This window comes from Plenodomus lingam (genome assembly GCF_022343315.1).
Source record: "Plenodomus lingam strain CAN1 chromosome Unknown scaffold_20, whole genome shotgun sequence".
In the NCBI taxonomy this organism is placed as follows: Eukaryota; Fungi; Ascomycota; class Dothideomycetes; order Pleosporales; family Leptosphaeriaceae; genus Plenodomus; species Plenodomus lingam.
This window is the reverse complement of record NW_027093974.1, coordinates 1,881,543-1,907,835: the sequence shown is the minus strand read 5'-3', so window position 1 is coordinate 1,907,835 and position 26,293 is coordinate 1,881,543. Positions and strand designations below refer to the sequence as shown.

Sequence of the window (26,293 nt, the reverse complement as noted above, 5' to 3'; positions counted from 1 at the left end):
GTACTTTATACGTTTTCCCGTCAAGATGGTCAAGGCAGTTGTTGCTGGTGCGGCAGGAGGCATTGGACAGGTGAGTTGAAGCGATGATCAGGCGTCTCGATGAAGCTGTCAGAGGCGGACGACAGCTGCATTGGTTCACATACAGACAGACCCAGTTTACAATGGTACATTACATTGCTAACCCCTTGGTAGCCTCTGTCCCTCCTTCTCAAGTCCTGCCAGCTTGTTGACGAGCTTGCTCTCTACGATGTTGTCAACTCCCCCGGCGTTGCTACCGATCTGTCACACATCTCCACCCCAGCAGTACGCTTACCTTAGATGATGGAACAAATACCACAGGATTGCTAAGCTCGATTAGAAAGTAACGGGATACCTTCCCAAGGACGATGGTCTGCAGCATGCCTTGACTGGCGCTGATATCGTAGTCATTCCCGCCGGTATTCCTCGTAAGTAGGAGTTACTCGGTCCACCTTCGCCAGCTCACACCGCTCAGGCAAGCCCGGCATGACCCGTGACGATCTCTTCAAGATTAACGCTGGTATCGTCCAGGGTCTGATTGAGGGTGTCGCCAAGTTCTGTCCCAAGGCCTTCGTCCTCGTCATCTCCAACCCTGTCAATTCGACCGTCCCCATCGCCGCCGAGGTGCTCAAGAAGGCTGGCGTCTTTGACCCCAAGAAGCTCTTCGGTGTCACCACCCTCGATGTCGTTCGTGCCGAGACATTCGTTGCCGAGATCACTGGCGAGAAGAACCCCGGAAAGTTGAACATTCCCGTCATTGGCGGTCACTCCGGCGAGACCATCGTCCCTCTCTTCAGTCAGGCACAACCCAGTGTCAACATTCCCTCCGACAAGCTAGACGCGCTCGTGAACCGCGTGCAATTCGGTGGTGACGAGGTCGTCAAGGCCAAGGAGGGTGCTGGATCAGCCACTCTTTCCATGGCCCACGCTGGATACCGTTTTGCCGAGAAGGTCATCAGGGCGTCCAAGGGTGAGAAGGGCATCGTTGAACCCAGCTTCGTTTACCTTCCTGGCGTCGAGGGTGGCGATGTCATCTCCAAGGCCACTGGCACTGAATTCTTCTCTGTGCCTATCGAGCTCGGCGTAAGTGATGAAACAGCTATGCATCGCTTGTGCGGTCACTAACACTTCAACAGGTCAGCGGTGCTGAAAAGGCCATTGATCTTGTCAGCAAGGTCAACGACCATGAAAAGAAGCTTCTCCAGGCTTGCTACGACGGTCTGAAGGGCAACATCGCCAAGGGTGTCGACTTCGTTGCGAACCCCCCTGCCAAGTAAGCTGTGATGTCTTACCGCTTATACAACCGGCTTTCTTCTCAAACAGAGCACTGACAGCTGGTGGTAGATAAATTGAAGCAGTCCATCGAATATGATGATAGATGAACTTTTACGAAAATACGTCTTAGCGTGGTATGATTCCACCCTTGCCAGAACATGGATGGATCTGTCGATCCTGGTCAGATAGCTCAAAATGAAAAGCTCTGTGCCATTGTGTCGTCCCTTCATGCCTATGATCTGCCTTACAACATTCAAAATCCGTAACGCCTTGCAATGCCGCTAAAACAAGTTCTGTGCGACTTTTAATGTTCAATTCTTGGCTCCCGCTGTTCGTATTTGGAAAGTCGCGCCAGGTAACGCTAATGACTCCGCAGTGACGGTCGCCGTTATTCCCAGAGAGGCCAGACATCCCCTTATAAGACCTGCCGGGAAGTAGAGAAAGGGCTGCACTCGCGCTTGACTATTCGCGTCCCGACCTAATGCTACATCCCCAGTCTGTGCTACCAGCGCTGCCTGCATTGCCGCATCAAATTTTTTGGTATCAAAGCTCATTCGCGTGAGTGGTTTGAACGTATTATCCGTGAGCACATAGATGCCACGATGATTTGTCTTGAGGTTATCGATCTGCTTGCGGAAGAGCAACGTCCATAGATCTTTGCAAAGGAACTTGATAGCATCCAAGGGCGCAGTTGGTCGTGGTGCGTCGCGGGAGAACCTACACGGCATGCATCATCAGTAAAAAGCCAAATAACCCAGCACTTGCACTAGGAGAAGTGGAGCATGCAAGAAAGCCAACATACCGTTCCACAACCCCCAAACCCACTCTGTACCCCAAACTCTCCAATCGATGAAACACCGCCTCCCGTGCCTCCTCCTCATCTATCGTCGCCGTCCCGCCCACAGGCCCCCCGTCTGTCCCGGCGCCCCCTCGTACTGTGCCAGCCGTTGTGCTGGACGCGTCATTGCTTGTGCTGGAATTCCGCTTCGGCCGTGCTGCAGAGGAAGACCCGTGTATCCATTCGTCTTCTCGGGCGGCAAGATCGGCGGTTATGCGGTAAGCCATGGGGACGAGCTCGATTAAGAGGAAGTCGAGGCATGTACTGTTGAGGAGGGAGAATGTGGGGTCCGTGTAGGAGGAGGAGGGTTCGGATGTGGTTGGCGGGGTGGGACTTGCCATTGTGGGCAGAATTGAGGAATGATTGCCTTGGGGTTCTTGTTCTTGTGGTCGTCGTATCGTATAGAGGAAACTTGGTTGGCAATGTGGGTGATTGTACGAGCAATTGCGTTCTGGTGGAGGTCCGAGGCGGATACAGGGGCGCTTGGTCAGCGCAAAGCGACGTACACTGATAGCTTCAGTCGCAAAGGTTATTGGTACGACCTAGAGTGGGTTTCTTGGAGAAGCTAAGGCGACCATGTGTAAGCTGTTGTATGCCTTTGCAGTTGACATCTGGTGAGCCGCGGTCGATTAGTCGGCAAGGGTCCATGGCTTGGCGCCAGGTATAATTCTACGCGCGATCCCAGTTGCATACAACTATTCCAACTTTTTCCACCTACATGGTCATTGGGGTTTTGTTGTGCTTCTCCGCAGAGAAATCATGAGAGACGGTGGTACATGCTATCCGAAAAGCATTTGCGGCTTTCGCTGTCTCATCAGCCATCGTGTATTTGATGTCACCAATGGCCAAATACCAAAGCTATGGACGTGGAGTTTTCACACTGTCGTTTCTTCCTCCTTTTGAGCAAAACTACCTCCAGATATCAATTTTTTCTGTCGCCATGGCAAATACAACAGAAAATCCTGTGCCATAGGCCGCCTGCACAAAGAGTGCAGAATATGACCCGGTTACCTACCGCGACGCTCGCAAATCCGCTTCACCACGGTAATAGTTATGACTCCTAAATGGCTAAGAAATAATATGTCAAAGACAATGTTTTATCAAGTCACTGCTTATTCTATCCAAATAAGTCAAGATGTATTATACGACCGACACCGCTTATGCTTGACGCTACGATGATCACGATTCACATAAACTGTGGCATTGAATTAATTTGGTTAGAGCTCTGGTAAAGCGCATTGCATATCTTCTGCACAGGTAAATGCATCGTTCTTTTCCTTCTCTCGAGGCGCTGAGAGCCGAGACTGCTTTGTCAGTTGTAATACAGTTCTCTCGCAAATTGCTATCCTCGATATAAACCACTGGAAGAACTGTTAAAGACTGATACAGTGAGAGTAGAAGTGGCTGACATCTGGATCTTGCAGGTTTCCAATTCCTAGAATGGAGCATTGATTTCCCACACTTTGCTGTCTACTTTGGGTTACAGAATTGTTCTAAAGGGTTGCTTTCACAGTCTCTGTGACGAACAGTTCTAAAATCAAACTAGTGTCCGCCTAACATCACGCTTGCTTCCATAGAGTACACCCACGCTTCCGTATGCGTCAGCTCATCGCTTATATCCACGTTCCAACTTTCGTTCCAATTTTCGTTCCAACTTTACGCAGATATCATGTCTTCTCCGTCAATTGCTCAGGATAATAGGCGAGCTGCAGTAGCTAGGGTGAGGAAGATCTTGAGCGCGCCCCTGACTGCCCCCTGAGTCGCTCGGGCCTACCCAGACCCCAGAGACTTTGCTCACAGGGGCGGCTTCCAGTTCACGGGCCAGCTGTGGGCTGCGACCACCACACAGCCCTTAGCCAAGATTCATGTGCCTCTAACTCACATTCTGCGGCCAAAATTCTATTCCATTCCCGCGAAAGGTTCCGGCAGACAAGGGAAACCTACAATGGACTAATCGAAAGCCCAATAGCAAATGAGAATATGAAAGCTTCCATGAAGATGAAGTTCTAGAAAGACATCACGGGTCATCACCACCCAACTGCTGCAGACCTAGCAGTATGTCTGGGCGGAAGTGGAGTTTACTGACAAGCTCTGAGATGTAGTGGAGTCGGAATGCTTCTTAAGGCCTGGCATCTAACCCCTGGAACGATCCCATGGACCAGGGCAAAAAGCCTGTGTAATACTGTTGTACATCTAATGTCCTTGGTATCTAGTAGTATGTACGGTCATGCCATTCAAAGCGCGATTCGAGCAACTGAGCACGCGCACCCTAGGAGAGACGATTTAGCAACGGGTTTTGCGTTTTAGAGTGTGACAGTTCACTACTCGGTGTACACCAACTGCGTAGGTGATGTAAAAGTATAACCAAACTCGAGTACAAAACTATCGAAGTCACCTGGAATCTGCCTCCAGCGTCCCTGTAAGGATGTCTCGTCGAGTTCCGTACTACTTTGAGAGAACTTAAGCCCACTGTCAACGCAATTTTCGGTTGAGCATGCTCAAATCTGCATCCCGCGTAACAATTTGTGTCAAGTAAATGGGTGGTGTTCTACAGCATGGCAGTCAGCGCCTATTTTGTGGTACTTTTATCTCGGAAGCTTACCACCCATCCCCAAACAACAGCCGGACTGCCCCTGGGACGACGCACGAGTACCGACATGCCTGATGAGGCAGGCAGGGCAGGGCAGGGCAGGCATGCAAAAATGCATATATGCGGCCAAATGAGCAGGTAGCGGAGAAGCATAATGTTGCGCGCATGTCTGTGGACCCGTATTGCTGTGACGTTGCAGCATCGGAACGTGTCATCTAGGTATCTTTCATTCCTCTCCCGCTTCGTATATTCATAGTATGGTAGTAGCGCTAGAGTCTGAGAAAATGCTTAGAACAGTATCGCCAAGTGCCAAGATCCTATGAGATTGACCAATTGGATAGTAGTGGATAAGCCGAAGAAGTTTAATACCTTGAAATACCCGCTTTTGAGTTTGGCTAAGGTACGGTACAATAGGCCATTTCCGTGCGTGCCGTAGTGGCTTTCGGCCAAATCCTAGTACCGGTAACTCGTGCAAGAGCCACAGCCCCCTAATCATGAGTGGTTCATTCAACTGGGCTACATGGGGTATCATCGTCTGTTCGTATTCTTTAAGCTTAAACAAATTAGCTAGCCAGGACAGCCAAACTCTCAACTTTTCATTCGTCCCTGTCAAGCTTCCAGAACAACGTGACTCGGGGTGGCCATCACTTGTTGGCCGAGATGTGGGTAGGCAATTCACGAGGACTGCCTTCTATGAATAGAATAGTTCAACGGGATCTCGTGTCGGACCGCTAGTTCAACGTTTGTATGTGGCAGTGGCTCAAATGTGTATATATACCGATTTCACTCCAGCATTCTAGAAGACACAGAGAACGCTGAGTTTCACAACACGTTCGCTTCTTGTCTTCTCACATACAGGTTTACCTTCGCTTGTACATATATCATACATTCGCTTTTTACCTTAATTTGGCCTTTTCCTGTGAATCCAGCGAGTCTCAGTTGTTCTTCCTCGTCTGCTGAGAATACCTGGAAAGACTTTCTCGAGCACATCGAATCCATCTCATCATACACCATGAAGTGGGATTTAATAGCGAAGCTGGCGCTAGTCGCACCAGCTTCAGCGGAATATGTCTGGCCAGCCAAAACGGACGCAATGGACGATCTGCTCTTCAATCAAGCTGGCTACAACCGTAATGGCGCTCTTTCAGACCGTACGTATTTAGGTGTCACCAGGCGAAAAATCCAGCATACACTAATGCATTGTAGAGGTTAAGGATTGTGCCTTCGGCGCTTTGGAGCCTGGTATTCAAAAGTCCGCTGAATGTAAGAAAATTCGTGCTCTCTCGGGCCAGTCATGAAACGCCTTGGAATGTCTACTAATGTCAGTTCGTAGGGCTCCGAACTGCTTTCCATGACGCTGTGACCTACGATAAAGATGCTAAGACTGGAGGTCTGGACGCCTCGATACAATATGAGCTGGACCGCCAAGAAAATTTGGGCTCTGCTTTGAACAGTACCCTGGCAGATATCGCCAGCTCAGTCAATGTCCACAACTCCGCAGCCGATTTGATCGCCCTTTCTATGGTCATGGCTGTGGCTCGTTGTGGTGATCTCCGTGTCCCACTTAGAACTGGCCGCAAGGACGCGACAGTTGCTGGTCCCATGGGTGTTCCAGAAGCCCACACTGATCTCGAGACTTCCAGACGGAGATTTGAGATGGCCACCTTCAACCAGTGTAAGTAGTCTTTTTATCCTGCCTGTTGCCTGCACGCAACGTTATTAACACATCGACACAGCCGAAATGATCACTTTGATTGCATGTGGGCACACCATTGGAGCAGTACACTCCGTCGATCATCCTGAGATTGTGTCCGGAACACCTGCGCCTGAAAACATCGCTCATTTCGATACCACCAACGACTCATTCGACAATGCTGTCGTCACTGAGTTCCTCAACAACTCCACCACCAATCCTCTGGTTGTCAACACCAACGACACCCTGAACTCAGACAAGCGCATCTTCAACTCTGACGGCCATGCCACCATGAAGAGACTGATGGATCCAGCTCACTTCAAAGCTCAATGCGAAGTTCTCCTCGAGCGTATGATTGATGTGGTACCCGGAGACGTCCAACTGTCTGAGCCTCTCAGGCCATCAGAAATCAGACCATACATCGACGTCTACCAACTCGACACCAACGGCTCCATCCAATTCTCTGGTTCGGTCCGTGTTCGTGTTTCGGCCGATACGGGCCGTGATAGCGAGGCTCTCACAGTGGCCCTATTGCCCACCTATCACGACGGGAAAGAGGGTGCAGTTATCTCGACAACCCCCGCCAGATGGCAAGGCGGCATGTCCTCCGGCTACCTCCGCGAAGTGTTTAAATGGCATGAATTCAGCCAGACGCTACCTGCCAACCAAGCTCTGAAGACGTTCAACCTCCGTCTTGACAACACCACCTTTGACAATGCCGGTACGGGTGGCTACCCCGTCAACCCAGACATTCTCTACCAACTCCGTCAATCTTGCATCAAGTATGACCTTGAGTCGCTACCCCAGAACGGAACCTTGACGATTGTGGCCGCTGTCTCGAAATCCCTTCTCAGCACCGGTGCTGTACCCAAGATCCGAGTCATCCACAGGATTGAACAACCGCGAAACTTCATCCCGGCCCTTAAGCCTGAAGTCATTGAAATGAAGCGAAGCGACAAGGAGACTAATGAGTACGTTTATTACACTGTTGACGCGAATGTTCGTTCGAACAGTCTTGAGACTAGCTTTGATTTGGAAGCGGGCGATTCGAAGGTCGAATTTCTTCGCACGGATCAGCTTCAAGGTGGAAAGTTATGTGAGCCATTATAGGTTGTATAATTTATAGACAGTCATTTAGCGATCGATACCATGTTTATGTCAATATAAGGGATAGCACATGATTACGTTTATACAAATAAGGAGAGTTATGCTTCTGAAGAAGCCAAAATCAACCATTGTTAGACGTCACTCATTACCCAGCTCACGGTAGTATGGAGACAATATCGGAACAAAATAATACTTGTGATGCATTTTTTAAACCTGCATCTTTTGAGCATCGCCATCATGTAATGTATGTGCACTGCTCTTGTTCCAGAAAGTTTCGGTTATTAAGTTATCCAACTAGTAAAGTAATCTTCAGTCATTATCATGATATGCTACAAGCTACAAGTTGCACCAAGAGGGTATTTGAATTTCAAACTCCGCAAAGATCCGGGACAGGCACGCCAAACAACCAGACCATAGCCCACCAACGCGCCGCCTTCTCACTCATTTGTGTCATCAAGATCCTATCAGCGGCATATCTGAGCGCTGTCCGGCGCGGGATCAGACTCCAGAGATGTTGATGGACGGCAGGTGCGAATGATGCCTCATTCATGGAATTTTCACTTGGCGACGTGGGATTCTCGATGAGTGATCGTCTCTGCAGTTCAACTGCACTCAGGGTGTGTGCGTCTGCAAGCGCCCACCAGAACAGTCTGCCGAGGGGCGCTTGGCCGTCATAGAGCTCCATGTTGAAAGAATCAGCGTCAAGCGATGATCGAATGAACTTGAGATAGGATTTTAATAGTCGGATAGTGTCGTTTGCACGGCAGTCTGCAAGTTGTTGATTGCTCTTCCATAGTCGTGATTTGTGATAAGGATGCAAGATGTTTCGCAAGTTGCCCAGATCGCCCAATACCCAGTGGGATTCGTCCCGGACGAATATGTTGTCTGGCTTGATGTCGTCGTGGCAGTACCCGGAGCTGTGGAGGGTGTCCAAAGTGACGAGTAGCTGGTTGAAAGCTGGACGGAACCTTACGTCTCTCTCGTGAACAGTTTTACTCTGCTCTTCCTGCAAAAGTTTCTTCGCAAGCGTATTCAGGTTCCCATTTCTTAGTAATGGAGTCACCAAATGCCATTCCGGAGGATCAGAGGGAGAAGTCGAAATTTTGAAGAAGCCCTCGACCGGTAGGAAGCCGTCTGAGGTACGATTTCTCGTGGTTTGCGAATCGTCCTCGATTTGATTTCCCAGCCCAGTGCCTCCAAAGTAAAGATTTCCTGGAATCTCAGTAGGCCATTTCACATTATCCTCTCCTGGCGCGCAGTTACGCAAAGGGCTTTGGGGTAAGAACGTTTTGATCACGGACTCGTTGTACGTGTATACAGTCCCTTCCCATCCCTTTCCAAGCACCTTCCACAGCGCTCGATGTGCTATGAGATTCTGTTGGAAAGAAGTCTCCTGATTGACCGGCTTTTCGAGCAATGCGCGCGTGGCCTGATAATCGAAGCTGAATGTTGTAGGCGAGTACTTAGCTGCTAATGACAGACGATAAGATGTGTATAGATATTGTTGCTGGAGAAGAGCAAGGATACAAGCCACTATCATACAACGGTATCGGAGGTTATGCATGTATCGGGAGCTATGCGGTATGGAGCTCAGAAAGGGTCGTCCCATGGCGTAACTCTGCGCAGAACGCGCTGGTGCAAGGGAGGAATAAGAGGGATATGTTTTCCAATCCAATGACAGCACACCTCCCTTTGAGTACTCATGAGCAAACGTAGTAAACCATCATGCCAAAAGACTCAAGGAAGTTAAGCGACTTGTTAGGCCTTGCTTGGTTGCCTGAGTGGAGTCGCTGAAGTGTCAGTAAGCCTTTCAGGCACACACGGCCTCTCATCCGCTGATACATGGCTATTTCCAGTGCGGCACTGCAAAGCTCTAACATCGAAATCGAGTATGGCATCGCTTAGGTGGTGGAGGCATTGCTCAATGTTCTTCGGGAGCTTTGCTCGAAACAGGGAACGTAGTGCTAGTGCCTCGGTAGGCGACCACAGCCACACGTGAATGTCCAATTAGCTTGCCCAGTAACGTCCAACTAAGGTCCCGTGGCTTCCATCTATCCTTGAGTATGACGATGACTGGAGGTTATCGAGACTCAGGTCTTGGTGGGTTCAGTCAAGTTTTTGACCGTTCGACGGATGAGGACTGTGCTCTTGGACCTGGGGTGGATCATAGCGGTTACCCACTTTGTTGCAAGGAGCATCGTGGTACCCCGTAAGACTGTAGTTTGCCATCCTTCAAAAACATAGTCTCTCATCTTCGGAATGCCATCCAAGAGAAAGGTAGAAAGGATTGTGGTTGGGAGCCAGGAGCGTGATGTCATAGCCGAGGTTCGAACATGCCCTCGCCTATCAAACGTGCAGTGACTGAAACATGAAATCGACCAAGGGCGCAGTTTATATAACCATGGAATTAGCGCTGCGTGAACTTGTATTTAGCATAGGGTTAGGCTATACTAAGCTCTACTAGCTAGCTAAGCAAGGTTAACTAAATATTATACTATAAGATTTTGTAATATATTCTAAACCTATTCTAAATATATTCTATACTAGTAATACTATAAGCTACTACTACTATACCTATTACTAACGTATCCCTTATATCCTATATAAGTAGATTAAAATATATTTAGAATATGTTCTTAATAGGTTATAGAAGTACTATTAATAGTACCTTGCCTTTAGCTATATCCTAGATAATATTAGGGTATAGCCTATAGTTAGCCCTAATAGGGTAGTTAAGATAGAGAGTAGAGAGCGCTACTACTATACTAAGATTAATAATAAGGGCACCTTATATAGAGTAAGAATAGGTTCTAAATATATTCTAAATAGGTTCTAATATTCTTAGGCTATTCTAGGTACTAGGGGCACTCTATATACCTATACTAAAAAAGATTATAGGCTTAATATAGCCTACTATAAGGTTAGTAGGGTTAAGAAGACTAGCTAGCCCTCTATAATAGAGGTCTATAAGGTAAAGAGTAAATATATTATTAACCTATTCTTAACTTATTATACTAATATATATAGACTTCTATATAAAGGTTATATATAATTACTAGAATACTCCTTACTATAAGTTATTTAGAATATATTTAAAACTTATTACTAATATATTTTATAGAAGTTCTTTAAGCCTAGCTAGTAGCTACTATAGGCCCCCTAGTAAATACTAATACCCTCCTAAATATAATTTAGAAGAAGACTTGCACTAGCTATAATAGTAATAAGGTATAGCCTATAAGAACCTGTTAAAAACACGTTACTAACTTATTATAGCTTAACTTTATTACTATATCTACCCTACTAAGGATTTAAGGTTATTAGGTTCCTTATACTATCTATACTTATAATTATCCTAGCTATAGTAAGTTATTTATAATATATTATTAACCTATTCCTAATATATTTTAAGACTATTACTTTAATACTAGTGTAGACCTTACTAATTCCTGCTAGAATACTACCTAGTTCTACTTACAGTATACTTTTATAGAGCCTAGGGAGGATAGGGAGGATAGAGAAGATACTAGAGAGGGGGAGGGAGATAATAATAGTAATAAGTAGGAATATATTAAGAATATATTAAGAATAGGTTCTAATAAATAATATATAATAGTATATAACCTAAAGGGGTAGTAGTAATTACTAAAATAAACTCTCTACTCTTCTTTTTTTTTTTTATCTACTAAAAGTAAAGTACTATTTACTTTTATAAGGTCCTTTAATAGTATATAACTTTTTCTTTTAACTTTTATAGGTATTATAAAGCTCTAGTAGTCCCTTAGATTAAAGAAGAATCTAGTATTTATAGGTGTCTAGCTATAATATATTATTAATATATTCTAAATATATTTTAAGAGACTAGACTTATATCTCCTTTTTACTACTTTTACTAAATATTATTTATAGTGTAAAGGAGAGCAACTATTTACTCCTCTTCTTTACTCTTTACTTCCTCTTTAGCCTCTACTCTAGCTACTACTTCTTATTATAGACTAGCTATCTTAGAGGGTTCTTAAACCTTAGAGGAGGCACTTAGTGTAGTCTACTTTACTAGCAGAGAATGTATTATTAATATATTTAGAACACATTCTTAAGCATTTACTATTAAGCTCCTATAGAAGATCCTTACTTCTATAATACTTTGTATTATAGTTCTACTATAGTTTACTAGGGCTATTTAAACCTTAGGATAATACCTCTTAAGGTAGTAGATAAGATTACCTCTATTAGAGAAGCAACACTAAAATAGTTATTAATATATTATAAATATATTCTAACTCGCATGTATATATACTCTATAAAGTTCCTATACCCCTAATCTAGCCTAAATAGCCTAGTAGAAAAGCTCGCTAGGAAATACTATACACCTATTATTTAGGTAGGATATTATAGGAGAGAATGCCCTAGCATTAGATAGAAGTAACTTAAGCTTAATATATCGCTAGTAACGTTTCAATTAGCAAATGTGCATAACGGCTAGCGTAAGACTTACTTTCTCCCCTCTAAAGCTTTTTAAGGTACCTTTGCTTAAGCCTATTAGGAGTTCTATAGTTATAGCGTATTCTAAACTTGCTCTAGGCTTTAAACTCTTTTATATCCTATAGATCTATCTAGTGTGCACTATACAATATTACTTATACAATTCTAACAGGTTAAGAATAGGTTATAAACTTACTTCTAAGTAGCCTTAAGAATACTTATATGCTTACTAGTTTTATATCCTTTCTAGCCTACTTACTTAGCTATATTTAAATAAGATTCTAGTTTTTCCTATACCTCTTTTAATATTTTACTATAGCATTATATAATCCTAGTAGCAATTACTAGGTTTTTCTTATAGATTGCCTAGTTTTAGGTATCTTTAGAGGGTTTATGTTCTAATTATATAAGAACAAGTTAGGAACACGTTTAGAACAGGTTTAGAATATATTTACTTATATAAGAGGAGGTTAGCAAGCTAAAAGTATTCCTCTACTATTAATACCTATAGTAATTTACTTAGATATAAAGAGGTAGTATTATCTAGCTCTCTTTTATATACTTTATAAATACTTCTTTGTAGATATACTTAATAAAATCTTATATAAGATTAAAGTTGCTAGCGCTAGTTACGCTTATAGGGATTAATTAACTAGAGATAGTGCCTAAGTCCTAGAAACAAGTTAGAAACACGTTATAAACAGGTTGCGGTGCGCTATAAAACTTGCCTATTATCTACTTATTATATATATTAATAGTAGTCCTATAGAATCCCTATAAGTAAATATACCTCTATAACACTTATCTTTTTATAAGTGCTTTATACTTCTAAAAGAAGTTAGTAATAGCAACTTAATATATCTTAGTTATATCCTTATCTATAATAATTTAGCTAAGTGTAATAACTATAATATATTAGAAACATATTATAAACCTATTCTTAATATATACGCTTCTTTTCCTATAGGTAGAAGATTACTATTAGAATCTCTGCCTATGCCCTATATAACCTCTTATATAACATATCTATCTAGAATATATCTTAATCTAATAGAATTAATACCTACTCTTTAAAAAGGTAAATAATTAAGTTACCTAAGCTTAATATAAAGATTTGCTATATATATGCCTATAGTAACGTGTTAGTAATATATTCTAAACCTATTCTCTTATACTATATATAGTTTTAGGATCCTAATACTTTATCCTTTACTTATAGTATACTCCTCTAAGGCTACTCTTAAATAGGAACTATAGAAGCTTTTCACGCTTTATAATACGTAAGATTTTATCTTTATTTGCAAAGCTAATATATATTTCTTTAATAGAATAGAAACCTTTAAGTTAGAGATAGGTTTAGAGCTAGGTTAAGTTTAGGAACTAGGCTATAATAAGTTAGGAATATATTTATAATAGGTTGCAAATAACTTATATTATATAAGCTATAGAGTAAGTATAGGCTATAACACCTTTACTACTTCCTTAATATTACTATTAGATAGTGTTAAGGGAGGAGGAGGTATATATATATATATACTAAAAGAAATAATAGTAAAAAAAGGTATTACTACTATATCTATTAGTATAATTACTTAGAAGGTAACTTTATATAGGATTTTAAATAGAGATTCTTACCCTTATAAATAATTAACGCCTAGAATATATTAGGAATATATTAGGAATAGGTTGCAATATACCTACTACACTTCTTTATCTAGCTTAACTATAGCTTAACTATAGAATATAAAGCAGGACTACTAGAAAGATTTAATATCTCCCTAGTTAGAAGACCTTATAGATATATAGAGTCTACCTCTAGTAGTACCTAACTAAAATAATATTTTTTCCTAGTAGTAGATATTAGGCTATAGTTCTAATAGCTAATATATAGTTAAGCCTATTCTATAATTTACTAACTTATTATTAATATATTTTAAATATATTTAAGTTTTACTCCCTACCTAATTTACTATAGTCCTTATTATAGGATAATAAGATACCTAGTAGTCCTTATAAATCCTTAAAAAGAAGCGCTTAATAAGGCTATAATAATAGCTTCTTATTTATAGTTCTCTTTATAAAATTTTCTTAGGTACTATACTTTTTAAGGTTTAGATCTAATTATATAATATATTATTAATAATATAATAAGAACACGTTTATAATATATTCTTAAGATACTTATACACTTTTACCCTAGAGTATTAGTATTTATACTAGCTTACTAGCTAGCTATTAAAGAATAGTAAAGTTATAGGCCTATTAAGATAGATAGACTAGTAGGAATATTATACCTGCTAGAATTAGAATAATTTAAGAATATATTCTTAACATGTTACCTATATAGCCTATATAAGCACCTCTTCTCTTATTAGGTAAGAGCTATCTTTATATTGCTAAACTAGTATTATATACCTATACCCTTAGCTATATAATTAAGGGTATACTAGGAGAATAGCTATATACTTAATAATTGCTAGTATAAGTAGTAGTCCTTAACTATTACTATAAGTAAGGTATATATTATACCCCTATAATATATTACTAACCTATTCTAAACTTATTCTATTTACTTTTACTTACTTCCTTAATACTACTACTACTATCCTCCTCTAGCACTTTATATAGTTACCTAAATTTATCTCTAATATTACTATCTAGTTTAGATATATTATCTAGTACTACTATACTAAACTCTAGTATAGTATTTAGGAATACCTATATATTATTAAGAATAGGTTTAGAATATATTTAAAAAAGATAGTAATAAAAACTACGTTTACTTGCTTAAATTACCCTAATTTATACTTAACTATAGGCTAGTTTATATAACTATAAAAATTTGCCGCTATAACGTGGACTTGAACCTACAGGGATATTCTAACCACTTAGAGTAAAGCCCAAGTCGCCCGACGCTAAACCCATGGTCATATGACATGCCACCAAAATCGACCCCACCAAGCGCTTGCATTGCCATCTCATCCTCGAAATTACCAGTCATATCAGTCTAAACGACATCATTTCGGAACTTCGGACTCGAAGGCCTCACTTCAAAGTAGCATAATCCCACACAATTCGTCCCATAGAATCATGGCCACGGAAGCGCGTTCCGTCGAGAACAGGAACCGCTTGGTGTCTCATTTCGATGAGTACAAGTACGTTTGCGTGGCAATTATATCATCCCTGACTATCGCTAACCTACTCTCAGGTCCCGCGATAAACAGAGTGCAGGCTGGTCTAGCTTGTGGGAATCCAACGAATCTGACTTGTGGGATCGTGGCCGACCCTCACCAGCCTTAGTTGCATTTCTTGAAGACCATCCAAATGGTAAAGATCTTCTGGCTCAGGATAAGCCGCTGAAGGCCTTCGTCCCAGTATGGATTAGTTGAATCGAACTGCATATTCCACTGCTGAGATGAATATTCTAGGGATGCGGCAGAGGTCATGATGTCGCCATGCTCGCTCTCCATGGCATTGAGACTTGGGGACTAGAAGTGGCCGAGGATGCCGTGAAGATAGCAAACGAGAATGTCAAGTCCCAACTGCAAAACCCCGCGCCTAGCAATTTTGGTGCGAACGCAAGCCGACCAGTATCGGCAGGCGCAAAGGTCATTTTGGGGGATTTCTTTCAAAGGGACTGGGAGTCTCAGATCGCAGCAGACTTCCAGGGCTTTGATATCGTTTACGATTATACCGTCAGTTCCTCTGTTCTATATAAGGGAAAACATTCATTACTCGTTACTGAAAATGTCTAGTTCCTATGCGCATTGCTTCCCGAGATGCGAAAAGATTGGGCCGAGCGCATGTCGCAACTTCTTTCACCCACCGGAGTGCTCGTCTGCCTAGAATTTCCCATGTGGAAGCCTCTAAAGGCGCCAGGTCCCCCATATGGCCTCAAAGGTGTTCACCAGAACCTGCTTGCTGAGGGTGGTAATGGCACGATTGATGAATCAGGCCAGCTGACAGGGGGAAGCCCAGGCAAAGGAGCATTCGAACGAATCACATATTGGAGCCCACCCGAATCATTTGAACAAAGTCGTGGCGAAGACATGATCAGTGTATGGAAGCTCAAGTAAACTTTGGTGTTGGAGGTCGAAAATATATACACGAAGCAAAGTCACAACCAATCAATGTTTTTACATGCCATCTGTAAGCATGGCCTCCACAATCTGCACATGGCGATCGGCATTTGTCTCGCTCCACTCCGAGTCAAAGTTCAACCCATACGGCCAAAAATGTCTTCCTCCACACGTAATAGTCGCAGACGGACCATCAAAGCTCCTTAACAAAGGCAGCGCAGTCTTCCAGTCACCAGCCGCACACTTCCTATCAAACGCGGCAGTCTGACCCACCCCCAACGTATGGCTAATCTCATGCAACGCTGTGCGCTCATTCATGTACGCACGGTTTGTCCCGAAGCGTACATCTCCATTGTAGTTTGCTTCTGCCGTGGGCACGCCCGGGACATATGCGACGCGGAGCGTCTTGACAGCGTCAGAGAAGCGTGCATAGCGTGCAACTGCTTTGGTCATTGCATCTTCGATTTTGGCGTATGCGTCACTTTGGTCGGCGGTGGGGTTCGTCGTCTTTTGGAGTGTCCATGTTATGGCTGCAGAGGTGCTGGAGACGTAGGCCGCGAGTACGAGAAGGGCAGAGAAATGCATGGTGAGATATATATATGAGGAGGGAGCCTGAGCAACGATGGACTGAGAGTATGTAAATTGATAGGACGGTAGGTAAAACTGAGACAGGTAAGGGCGAGAAGATATGTAAATGTTGCTTTTGCAATCCTACTCTCGAGAACCACCATCGATCCCTCAACATACCGGTAGTACATACACCACATCCCTTCTCCTCACCTCAGATCCCTAATTAACTTCTAACAACCCAGCCATATTTCACGCAACTCTGGGCGACCAAAATACCATTCATAAGCCCTACAAATATGGCTGTACACCCCAAAACAGGCGAAGCCAAGCCCCCCAAGACGGAGGTCGCGTCACCTTCCAATCACCGCCCACCCCATCCATCCCTCAAACCAAACACCTGCCCAAACAGTGTAAACAAACTGTCCATCATGATCTTAAAATACGTGTGCCTAAAAATGCCGTCTGTTTCGGAGGGACCGGCATACCGGTACGTAGCTAATTACGTTGAGTGGGTGTGATTCTGAAACAGCAAGGGTCAGAGAACACAATCCCCAGTTTCCTTGTTTCTCCCCCCCCCGCAGTTCCGGTACCTAGGCTTGCATGCTAGATCAGATGTATATTATTTGATATATCTAAAATATTTAGTACCGTATGATGGCTCAAGCGGTTATGATTTGGCCTGTGCGCACATGGCGAAAAGGCAGGATCCCAATGTCGCTGTCCCTCATAGATGTTCTCCTATGTGCACTATGATGCTGTTATGCACTATATTTTACATGGCGAAATTACTCTGCAGTATAAATACTTTGTCGGAATCAATCACTTTTACTCCATTGCCTCCTGCAAATGATGCTGTAGCTGCTGCGCAAGCAAGTAATGGTGAGGGAATAAAAGAAGCTACTTTCAGCTGGGCTGTGATCACCTTAAAGGGAGCTTGCTTCGGTCCTACTCTAGCCCTACGGTTGATTTTGGATTACATGGTTAATTCGCGCTTTGCGGAGGGAGGGGAGATGCGTTTGCAGTGTTAGGATGCGAATGCTACGGATAGGATTCTTTTTGGTTGGAGTTTGGATACGGTAAGGCACTAGACAGAGTCATGGTAAGATCAGATACTCAGATTACCTACTTACGTGGATATCGTCATCATGTCTTGCACATAGCTGGTAGCCAAGTAGATCAAATGTCAGGCACGTTATACGGTAAATAGTAGTCACCGGCCACAGTAGACATGTGTAGCACAGTCTTACAACCACGGATGCAGAACTACATCCCTCAAACATAACCTAGTCAAACTACCATCAGTCCTAGCACTCCAGTATGCTGATTCCGATGCTCCAGGAACAACATCGTACTCTTCCAGAAATTGACCAATCATGACTTGTTGCATATGGCCGCTGGCTACAGTGACTAGTCTCGCAATCCCTACCGCTGTAGCAGTACACGTAACACGACCCACAAGCTCGACAAGCGTGATATAAAGAATCCTAATGTCTCACATCAGATATCTAGAAGATATTGCGCTGTCATATTCACAAAGAAATGCCTCATGCACCATGCTCTTCACTCCACTCCACCCCAGCTGCCAAGTTCGCCTGGGATAGTTATTGCGCGTACTTGGCGATGGTACAAAGGGCTGTGCCTTCAAATTTGTAGACATGTGTTCTATTTACAACACGTTTCGAATTTAGATCGAGTAATTATCACGAAGAGACGAAATCGTCCTCATCTCTTCCAGTATCATCTTGCATTCGCCATTCTTCTGCACAAGATGTTGTAATCATTCCTCGTTCATACGATTCCGTTTCGCAAATCAAGCTGGGGGAATATGCAGCCCACCAAATTAATACTGAGAAGATCACTGGCTGACTCTTGAACATGCTGAAGGTGGCAGACATTCAAGTACTTGACTAGTCAGAGAAGGGGGTTCTTATTTGACGGAGAGCAGACCCATGGGATTATTCGTTCTTCTCTACGGGTAAATCTTTATGATGAGCGCATAACCTCTATCTTACAACGTCGTCTTCCCAACAACTCCTCTCACTCCTGGTCCTGGACTTCATCTTGCTCTCCTTCGTCTTTTTCGTCTTTTTCATCTTTGTCCTCGCCAGTCTCATCATCAGGTGGCATGGAAACAGGGAACGACAGGTGTTTCCAGTCCTCAATCTAAGACAGATTAGATCTTATCAGATTAATACAGGTGTGTATTCTTACCTCCTCAGTAATACTCCTCAGACGATCGCGAATGCTGTCGACAGCATAGCTCCCCAAGATCAATCTCAAGGGCGGATATCTGCAGTGACCTAGCTGCCACACCAGCTCGGCGCTTCTCACACTACTCACGGGCTGTCTGTCATTCAGCCACTGCACCAACCGCCGCGCGTGTTGCGCAGGATTTGTTACCCCAGAATATGGTTCGCTTGGGTTTGGCTTCACGAAAAAGTGTCCGTATCGCTTCGGTTTAGGAGGGCCTGATCCAATCATGGGCGCTGAAGTATAACTCGGAGGTATCACGTGGTCATCCGGCTCGTCCAGCCGCACATGCCCAGGCTCAACAAGAGTCGCCTTGATATTGAAGACGTCAATCTCGTAAAGCATCGACTCGATAAGACCCTCTACGGCGTACTTTGTTGCGCAGTAGGGACCAAGACCCGGTACACCAAGCGCACCAGCGGTCGAAGAGAATATGAGATAGCGGCCAGAGTTCTGAGCGCGAAAATATGGGAGAGAGAGTTGGATGATGTGCAGGGTGCCGAGGAAGTTTGTATTGAACTGATTGCGCAAGTCGTAGTCGTCCTGGTCTTCGCAGGCTGCTATGACGCCGAAGCCGGTACTGTTCGCGATGACATCCACGCGGCCCCAGTACTCCATGCTTCGTTTTATGACCTGGTCTACCGTCTCACGTACTCTGACATCGCATAGTAGCCCCAGACAATTCGTGTCCTGCCACTTATCCATCTGTTCTGCCGTATTCTCCTGCGTCCAGCCGACTGCCGTACATTGATCACCGTGTGCCAAGACAGCGCGCACAAGGGATCGGCCCATATGCCCAGTAGCTCCAAAGACCTAGGGAGGATCCTTTTAGCTCCTTGATCCGAGTTGGCTGGTGGACGGTACTCACGATCCATACTGCGCGCTTTGGTGGATTGTGGTCGGAGGGAGGATCGCAGGTTGAAGGCAACCGCAGGGAGGGATTATGGATAGCGGCGCCCGGCGACAGACTCTGGCTAGCGGTATCGAAGTCCATCAGAAGATGGGAGGAGTTGTGCGTTCATTGTCGAGGCTCGAGAGGATGCTGTCTGTCCATGGGCGCGGGCACCGGGTACCGGTAACGTTAGGTGTGCTGTCTCAGCCAATCGGAGACGCTGAAAGTGCGGTAGTTTGAATTGCCTTAACACCGAAGGAAAACGGAGGAAAGATGGCAGGAGCCGCGATTTGTGATGGAGACTCTCTGTTGAGGACTCGATAGGCAGATTCGAACAGACTAGGATGCGGCAGTGGGGATCATGTGCGGAATTGGTCTATGGTGTTCGGTCGTCCGTTGATACCCAGTGCTGCCTCCTGTTCAAGGCATGATGAACCTCCTCTCATCGAGCAGGAAGCGCAGAGCGTCAAAGAACAACTGGCTGGGATGAGCATGTTGGCGGTTCATAAAGTTGCTGACTAGGATGAAGAACATGATGAAGATGTCCAAGTGCATGGGCGATGTGAGGAAGAAGTGGTAGGCCAGGAACAAGAAAGCCTGTGCTCGATACCTGCGCTTGATATTGCCAATGACGCACGCTGCCCGTGCCGCCTGCTTCCCCCCAGCGGCTCTTTGAAAGCGGACAATCTTACGGAAGTAGGGCATGCTACACGGCCGACGGGGAAGAACACGATAGAGGGGGGATGGTGGTGGTGGTAGTGGTAATGGGGAGATCAGAGGACCGGATCGTGGAGACGGGGGGGGGGGGGGGGGTGGTTGGTTGTGAGCGAGAAGATGACATAGATACTTACTTACTCTAGTCCTTCTCTGTTAAGTTTAGGTATCGATTGACATCCCTGCAGAGGAATTGGACAACTTTGATCTGGGAGCTATTACGCCGTCTAGTATCAACACCACTGACCAGAAGACACGACTCTCCCCCCCTCAGCCCCCCTCCGGTCGGTCGCAATGTCAAATGGCCATGATGATGCGCTGACGAGTATACCATAATGTCTACCAGTATGGCAACGCCAGCCGTTTCTGTCGTCCAACCTGCATCCTCATCCAACAGCCTCTCCTTCACCCAGGGCTTTCTGCTGGGCCAGCTCTCCATTGCCCTGCTCATCTTCTTCTTCATCAAGTTCTTCATCTTTGGCGAACCTCCCTCGGCCGACGAACGGGCTGTCCATCTCAACTCGCTCCGGCGCGCGCGCACACTGGCACACCAGCAATCCATCAAGCAGCAGCTGCGGACTCGTGCAAACTCGACGTCGCTCTCCCTACGCCACAAGCCGTCGCGAACGGTGATCCGCAAAGGCGAAGAGAGTCGCGGCGGCGGGCCCAGCATTGCCACCATCCTCGCAAAGACGTACTACAATGTCAAAGGCCACCAGCCAGAGAGCCTGGACTGGTTCAACGTGCTCATCGCACAAACAATCGCCCAGCTGCGGGCCGACGCCAGACAAGACGATGCCATCCTCAGCTCGCTGACCGAAGTGCTGAACTCGGGGAGCAAGCCAGACTGGATTGGCGACATCACCGTCACCGAGATTGCGCTGGGCGACGAGTTCCCCATCTTCAGCAATTGCCGCGTCATGCCCGCCGAAGACGGTTTCTGGTATGGGCCAGGCCACACGGGCAACAACAACGAAGAAGGCCGGCTCCAGGCTCGTATGGACCTCGATCTCAGCGACGTCATCACCATCGGAATAGAAACCACGCTCAACCTCAACTGGCCCAAGCCCATGTCCGCCGTCCTCCCCGTCGCCCTCGCAGTCAGTATCGTCCGCTTCTCAGGCACCCTCGCCGTCTCCTTCATCCCCTCTTCCTCCCCTCCACCAACCGCTCCCTCCTCGCCCTCAGCAACAGCCAGACACCCCCCTAGCTCCGACCCCGACCGACCCTCCACATCTGGCTCCAACCCAACTACGCCACACCGCCCAACCACCCTCGCCTTCACCTTTCTCGACGACTACCGTCTCGACCTCTCCGTACGCTCCCTCGTCGGCTCCCGCTCTCGCCTTCAAGACGTGCCCAAGATCGCCCAGCTCATCGAATCCCGCGTCCACGCCTGGTTCGACGAACGCGCCGTCGAACCGCGCTTCCAACAGATTGTCCTTCCCTCACTCTGGCCCCGCAAACACAACACCCGCGGCGGCGCCACCACTGAAGACGTAGCCGCAGCAGACAACAACGATGATGACGATGAAGGCATCCACCTAGGCCAAGACTCAGACACCGACGACAACGATCCCACACTCACAGCCGGTCTGCGACCTTTTGCCCCATCCCCCGCCACCCTGGAAGAGCGCATCGAAGCCGAGGGCGCCAAGATGCGCGACGCAGAGATCCGCGCTGGTGTAAGAAAGGCCGGGACGCAGCACGAGCACACCAGCAAGAACAACACCAGTACTACTACTGGTAGAAGCAGCAGCACTCAACCCCGCGACGACACGCTCGACAACATGCGCCGGCGCGCCAATGAACGCGGCGCAGCGCCGGACTCGGCCCCCGCGAGGCGACCTAGGCCTGCGAATAGGCTTTCTGGCTTGTTGGATAGTATACCTGGGGCTATGCCTCGGTGAAGCTTGTATTATTAGAAATCTGCATGTGTACGATAGGTTGGGGGAGATGTCATGATGATGATTATAATGATGATGATGATGATGTTGATGAGTGGAAATGATTCACATTCTCTCTTCTTTTTTTTCCCCCGGGGTATGAAAATTGCGCCTTTGATATGGAGGTATGCAAATGATGTACTGTGAAAGAATCATCAGGCTTCATACTAGTCTATCTATTACATTCAAGCCGAATGGAGGGATCGAGAGGATGAATATGTATATCAAGCATAACATATCCCACCCTCCAACTCGCGCTCAACAGCACGCTTGCCCTTTTACCACCTACATCTACTCCCATATATGAATGCTATTGTTAGACCTAGCCGTAGATGATGAAGATAAAAAACCAACCGCAAGATTCCCGTTTTTCTACTCGATCATTACTGTTCCATCGCTGAAAACGAGATGGAAGGTCGTCCAGGCTTGAGGCTGTTTTGTGCTGTATGCTTCATGCTGCATAGTCTACAGCTCATTGTCCACAATCCACAATCCACAAACGATACGAAAAAAATCCTCGACCTGGTCTAGTGTATCCATCTTACCGCATTCGACTCTATCCTATCCCAACATCAACCACTGAATCACATCGCCTCGTAGAACTTGGATGAAAAAACAAACTCCGCCCACCCACAACGTACTGGTATTCAAGTACCGTCATACATCCTCGCCATTCCCAACTCATCCAGTGATTTGTCCAGGTTTCACCCACGACTCTGCTCCACCTTGCCCTCGTCTCGCGCACTATACGGCGGTGTAGGCGCAAAGAAGCCTTCTGGTTTGGGAGCCGTGTCGGACGGGGCCAGGGTCAAGGGCTGGGTTTGTTGGGCTGACGGAGCAGGTGCCGTGGAAGGGGGAATCGGGGAGGCAGGCGGAATCGAATGTTGCGGTGGGTGCGTGGAGATGCCGTTTGGGATTGGGGAAGCTGGTGCGTGTTGAGAGGGTGGAAGAGTTGGGTGGGGTGGTTGCGCTGGGGTAGGCGCGAGTTCAGGTTGTGCTGGGAGGCCTGTGGAGGGTGGATCGCTCGTGTGTACATCGTCTTTCACGATTCCATTCGTTGTTGCCGGAGGCTGGACAGATGGCTGGGCAGAAGTGCTCTTGCGATAGCGTAGGGTGACCGTTAGGGATTGTGGTTCGTCTCCTTGATCCATGGAGTCGTCTGCTGCATCGCCTTCATCCTCGTCCAGATCCATCTGCTCAGGCTCCTGATCTTCTTCTTCTTCTTCATCGCCGCCATCCCAAGATGTCGCGTCCTCCTCATCCGAGTCGACTGTGCCGTGGACGGGCCGACCATTCGTGGCATCCCGCTTGCCGGCGCGTGTTGCCCGACTATGCTGTGGCTCCTCAGACGATCGAACATAGTCTCCCATCGCAGGCGACACGCGATCATCAACCTGTCCGCTGTGCAGTGTCTCGCCGTATGCGCCTGTGGCCCGAGATCGGACCTGCCGACCACTAGCCGTAACCGTCGGCCCAGATGGCGCAACAGACGTCTCACGCCCAGAATTCCGTCCAGAACGGCGAGCGGGAAGGTCTTCTGATGCGAACTCGTCTTCTTCATCTGCATAGTTGTATCGCAGACGCTTGCCACGCGTGCGGCCTTCGTAGAGCGAGGGGTAGTCGGGACCAGGTCGCGAGAAGGCTGCGCTGCGCTGCACGCGGTATTCGCGTCGTTTTCGTTTCTGTTCGCAATGTTAGATTGTCATTCTATAGAAGAAAGTTTGCGCAAAGAGTCTTACGCCTTCTGAAGCTTCGAAGCGGGGGATGGCGTTGAGCATGCGCTCGCCGAGGGCCTTTGCCTCTCGGTGACCATCCTCTTCGTCCAACTTCTTAGCTAGCACCTGCAGCTCTTCAATAGAGCCTGCAACGCTAATCCATTGCACATTCTTCAGCTTTGGGTCGCTCTCGCGGTAGATGCGGAAATGTGTGTCGTTCTGCCCCTCGACCAGCCAGTACCGGCGCTTGTCCCCATCGCGGCCCCACGGTTGAACCGAGAGCGGAATGTTTGTGTCCAGTCTGTCCTTTGTGGTTCGAGCCTTGTATGCGTCATTGACCATTGCTTTGACCTGTTCATTTTGGTTTAGACTCCAGAGTGCGAGGGTGTGAAGAAGAGTGATCTGGGATACACGTTAGTCGCATTCGGCCAGTCGCCTTGATAAACACTCACACGTTCGACCGCCGTCATGGTATTAAAGCTGCGACCGCCGTTGAGGGGGTTTGCCGTCCACTTGCGTGGCCATTGTGATTTTTGGGTTTGGATGGCTTCTTCAAGGGCGCGGCCATAATGCCCTTTTCTGTTCAACACCATAATGTCAGCTTGCTTTTCTCTAGATGGTCCGGTACAGCTTGGCGACCAGCGTGTACATGATCTCATGATATCAAAGGGTGAGACTGACTCGACAGGCTTTTTGCGATTGAGGACGAGGCCGAGTAAAGCGCACAATAGACCCTCGACATCGGCAGAGGGCGTCTCTCCAACAACGCCCTGCTCGATGTCCTGAGGTCCAACATGAGGCGCGCCGCGAGGGAAGGCTTCATTGAAGCGCGATCGAAACATGACAATAAACTATGGCACCAAAAGTTAGCGGTGCACAGAAAGTAGCCATCCTCTGTAGCCGCGCACAATCGCGTCGCGACACCACGCGACAGACGCGTCCAACACGTACAGCAATGTCTGGATTATCCTCTGGAACGGGCTGGTGAGGCGGCGAAGCTGGCCGCTTCTTCGGAGGTGGTGACGGCGAGCGCTGTTTGAAAAAAGTCAAGATAGTGCCATTCTTCTTCTTCTTCTTCTTTTGGGGCGACGGCTTCTCCGACATTGCAGGTGCGGTATCGACGGGCATTTCGTCATCTGTCGCTGGAGGCGAGGAAAGGGAAGAGTCGGAGTCAGCCATGTTTGCTGTATGTTGGGGTTCAATTGTGGTGGTGGTCGCAATTGAAGTCGCGGGATGTAAGAGGGAACAACGAATGGAGCACGGGTAGGCACGTATGAGGTAATCGCCGATGATTCGACTAATTAAATCCTAGCAAGCGAAGGCTAATAGAGCGTGTTTTAATCACCAGACATGAAATGGCATACTTTGACGAATTTTGACCCCAGCTATGAGAGTGAAACGTGAGACGTGACCGAGAAACTTGCTATTGTTCTACTATGCATTGTGATGTATAGTGTCTCTCGTCGTCGTTTGTGTCTTGGCTTGTAAAAGCATGGGAGGAGCTGAGTTGATCGGCCTTTGCCCCAACTTTCTTCCTTCCTCCGCGCGTTACCCATTCCAACTCAACCATCCAATCGACCCTTCATCAACGCGAGTCGAGTGTCCGTCCAGATTGGATCATTGTGCTATCATAAGTACAGTAGAGTTGTTCATATGCCATATTCCTGGCCGACACGAACCCTATGTACTTGGCTATGCGGGCAGCAACCGCTCTCTTGTGTTCCAGCTCGAACGTCGCTGACAGCGGAGTCGGTGGTGGTGGTGCCATCATTGTGATGCCGTGCAAGTTGTGTTGTGCTAGGCCAGACTCTACATTGGTGGTTTCCGGTCCACTGCACACGCCGGATTTGAAGCCCTGCAATGCCCAAACATGCGGGGGATCTGATCATCACACCCACCAGAACAACTGCAACCTGGCGAAATTTTGGTTGGAGCAAGTCCGAGGTGTTTTATGCTTTTTGCGCAGGCGCCCACACACCCAATACAACTCTTTCGCGGTATATGCAGAGTGCGCTGCTTCTTGAGCATCTGGGGGCCTCTTTATCTGTTCGGCATTTGCACTCAAGAAGCACGCCATCTCTTAGAGAGTGGTTGGGTTGTTCAAAGCGCTTGCCATCTGTCAGG

The 26,293-nt window shown here is 46.6% G+C and overlaps 12 protein-coding genes across 12 annotated transcripts; 4 read left to right on the top strand and 8 right to left on the bottom strand.

The window, feature by feature from the left end:
- Positions 1–25: 25 nt before the first annotated feature.
- On the top strand, positions 26–1,295 carry IAQ61_011648 (uncharacterized protein; the record flags this gene model as incomplete). Its single annotated transcript, XM_003844174.2, has 5 exons — positions 26–70; positions 193–303; positions 359–446; positions 494–1,101; positions 1,155–1,295. 5 exons carry the CDS (start codon positions 26–28, stop codon positions 1,293–1,295), a joined length of 993 nt encoding a protein of 330 aa, XP_003844222.1.
- Positions 1,296–1,604: 309 nt separating this feature from the next.
- IAQ61_011647 (uncharacterized protein) lies at positions 1,605–2,472 on the bottom strand (the record flags this gene model as incomplete). Its single annotated transcript, XM_003844173.2, has 2 exons — positions 1,605–2,010; positions 2,096–2,472. The coding sequence occupies 2 exons, from the start codon at positions 2,470–2,472 to the stop codon at positions 1,605–1,607; spliced, it is 783 nt and encodes a 260-aa protein (XP_003844221.2).
- A 1,980-nt stretch (positions 2,473–4,452) lies between these two features.
- On the bottom strand, positions 4,453–5,035 carry IAQ61_011646 (uncharacterized protein; the record flags this gene model as incomplete). The annotated part of the gene is given in 3 exon segments (XM_066099286.1): positions 4,453–4,590; positions 4,602–4,679; positions 4,734–5,035. 3 exon segments carry the CDS (start codon positions 4,872–4,874, stop codon positions 4,453–4,455), a joined length of 357 nt encoding a protein of 118 aa, XP_065950805.1. The 5' UTR covers positions 4,875–5,035.
- A 481-nt stretch (positions 5,036–5,516) lies between these two features.
- IAQ61_011645 (uncharacterized protein) lies at positions 5,517–7,701 on the top strand. Its single transcript, XM_003844171.2, has 4 exons — positions 5,517–5,872; positions 5,928–5,984; positions 6,055–6,396; positions 6,458–7,701. The coding sequence occupies exons 1-4, from the start codon at positions 5,734–5,736 to the stop codon at positions 7,522–7,524; spliced, it is 1,605 nt and encodes a 534-aa protein (XP_003844219.1). The 5' UTR covers positions 5,517–5,733; the 3' UTR covers positions 7,525–7,701.
- A 187-nt stretch (positions 7,702–7,888) lies between these two features.
- IAQ61_011644 (uncharacterized protein) lies at positions 7,889–9,085 on the bottom strand (the record flags this gene model as incomplete). Its single annotated transcript, XM_003844170.2, has 1 exon — positions 7,889–9,085. One exon carries the CDS (start codon positions 9,083–9,085, stop codon positions 7,889–7,891), a length of 1,197 nt encoding a protein of 398 aa, XP_003844218.2.
- Positions 9,086–15,093: 6,008 nt separating this feature from the next.
- IAQ61_011643 (uncharacterized protein) lies at positions 15,094–16,079 on the top strand (the record flags this gene model as incomplete). The annotated part of the gene is made up of 4 exons (XM_003844168.1): positions 15,094–15,158; positions 15,212–15,377; positions 15,432–15,698; positions 15,759–16,079. 4 exons carry the CDS (start codon positions 15,094–15,096, stop codon positions 16,077–16,079), a joined length of 819 nt encoding a protein of 272 aa, XP_003844216.1.
- A 60-nt stretch (positions 16,080–16,139) lies between these two features.
- Positions 16,140–16,667, bottom strand: IAQ61_011642 (uncharacterized protein; the record flags this gene model as incomplete). The annotated part of the gene is made up of 1 exon (XM_003844167.1): positions 16,140–16,667. One exon carries the CDS (start codon positions 16,665–16,667, stop codon positions 16,140–16,142), a length of 528 nt encoding a protein of 175 aa, XP_003844215.1.
- A 1,228-nt stretch (positions 16,668–17,895) lies between these two features.
- On the bottom strand, positions 17,896–18,309 carry IAQ61_011641 (uncharacterized protein; the record flags this gene model as incomplete). Its single annotated transcript, XM_066099285.1, has 2 exons — positions 17,896–18,143; positions 18,267–18,309. The coding sequence occupies 2 exons, from the start codon at positions 18,307–18,309 to the stop codon at positions 17,896–17,898; spliced, it is 291 nt and encodes a 96-aa protein (XP_065950804.1).
- Positions 18,310–18,537: 228 nt separating this feature from the next.
- On the bottom strand, positions 18,538–19,896 carry IAQ61_011640 (uncharacterized protein; the record flags this gene model as incomplete). Its single annotated transcript, XM_003844166.2, has 3 exons — positions 18,538–18,815; positions 18,864–19,715; positions 19,771–19,896. The coding sequence occupies 3 exons, from the start codon at positions 19,894–19,896 to the stop codon at positions 18,690–18,692; spliced, it is 1,104 nt and encodes a 367-aa protein (XP_003844214.1). The 3' UTR covers positions 18,538–18,689.
- Positions 19,897–20,214: 318 nt separating this feature from the next.
- On the bottom strand, positions 20,215–20,499 carry IAQ61_011639 (uncharacterized protein; the record flags this gene model as incomplete). Its single annotated transcript, XM_003844165.2, has 1 exon — positions 20,215–20,499. The coding sequence occupies one exon, from the start codon at positions 20,497–20,499 to the stop codon at positions 20,215–20,217; it is 285 nt and encodes a 94-aa protein (XP_003844213.1).
- Positions 20,500–20,843: 344 nt separating this feature from the next.
- Positions 20,844–22,418, top strand: MMM1 (ERMES complex subunit mmm1; the record flags this gene model as incomplete). The annotated part of the gene is made up of 1 exon (XM_003844164.2): positions 20,844–22,418. The coding sequence occupies one exon, from the start codon at positions 20,844–20,846 to the stop codon at positions 22,416–22,418; it is 1,575 nt and encodes a 524-aa protein (XP_003844212.2).
- Positions 22,419–23,158: 740 nt separating this feature from the next.
- Positions 23,159–25,348, bottom strand: IAQ61_011637 (uncharacterized protein; the record flags this gene model as incomplete). Its single annotated transcript, XM_066099284.1, has 5 exons — positions 23,159–24,136; positions 24,194–24,571; positions 24,622–24,748; positions 24,851–25,020; positions 25,121–25,348. The coding sequence occupies 5 exons, from the start codon at positions 25,346–25,348 to the stop codon at positions 23,159–23,161; spliced, it is 1,881 nt and encodes a 626-aa protein (XP_065950803.1).
- Positions 25,349–26,293: the final 945 nt, after the last annotated feature.

What these genes read in the sequence shown, in the direction of transcription:
- IAQ61_011645 (XM_003844171.2), top strand. Translation starts at nt 5,734, where the DNA reads ATGAAGTGGGATTTAATAGCGAAGCTGGCGCTAGTCGCACCAGCTTCA. An exon ending in TAATGGCGCTCTTTCAGACC is followed by an intron (nt 5,873 to 5,927) that starts GTACGTATTTAG and finishes AATGCATTGTAG; the next exon opens with AGGTTAAGGATTGTGCCTTC. An exon ending in GATGGCCACCTTCAACCAGT is followed by an intron (nt 6,397 to 6,457) that starts GTAAGTAGTCTT and finishes ACATCGACACAG; the next exon opens with CCGAAATGATCACTTTGATT.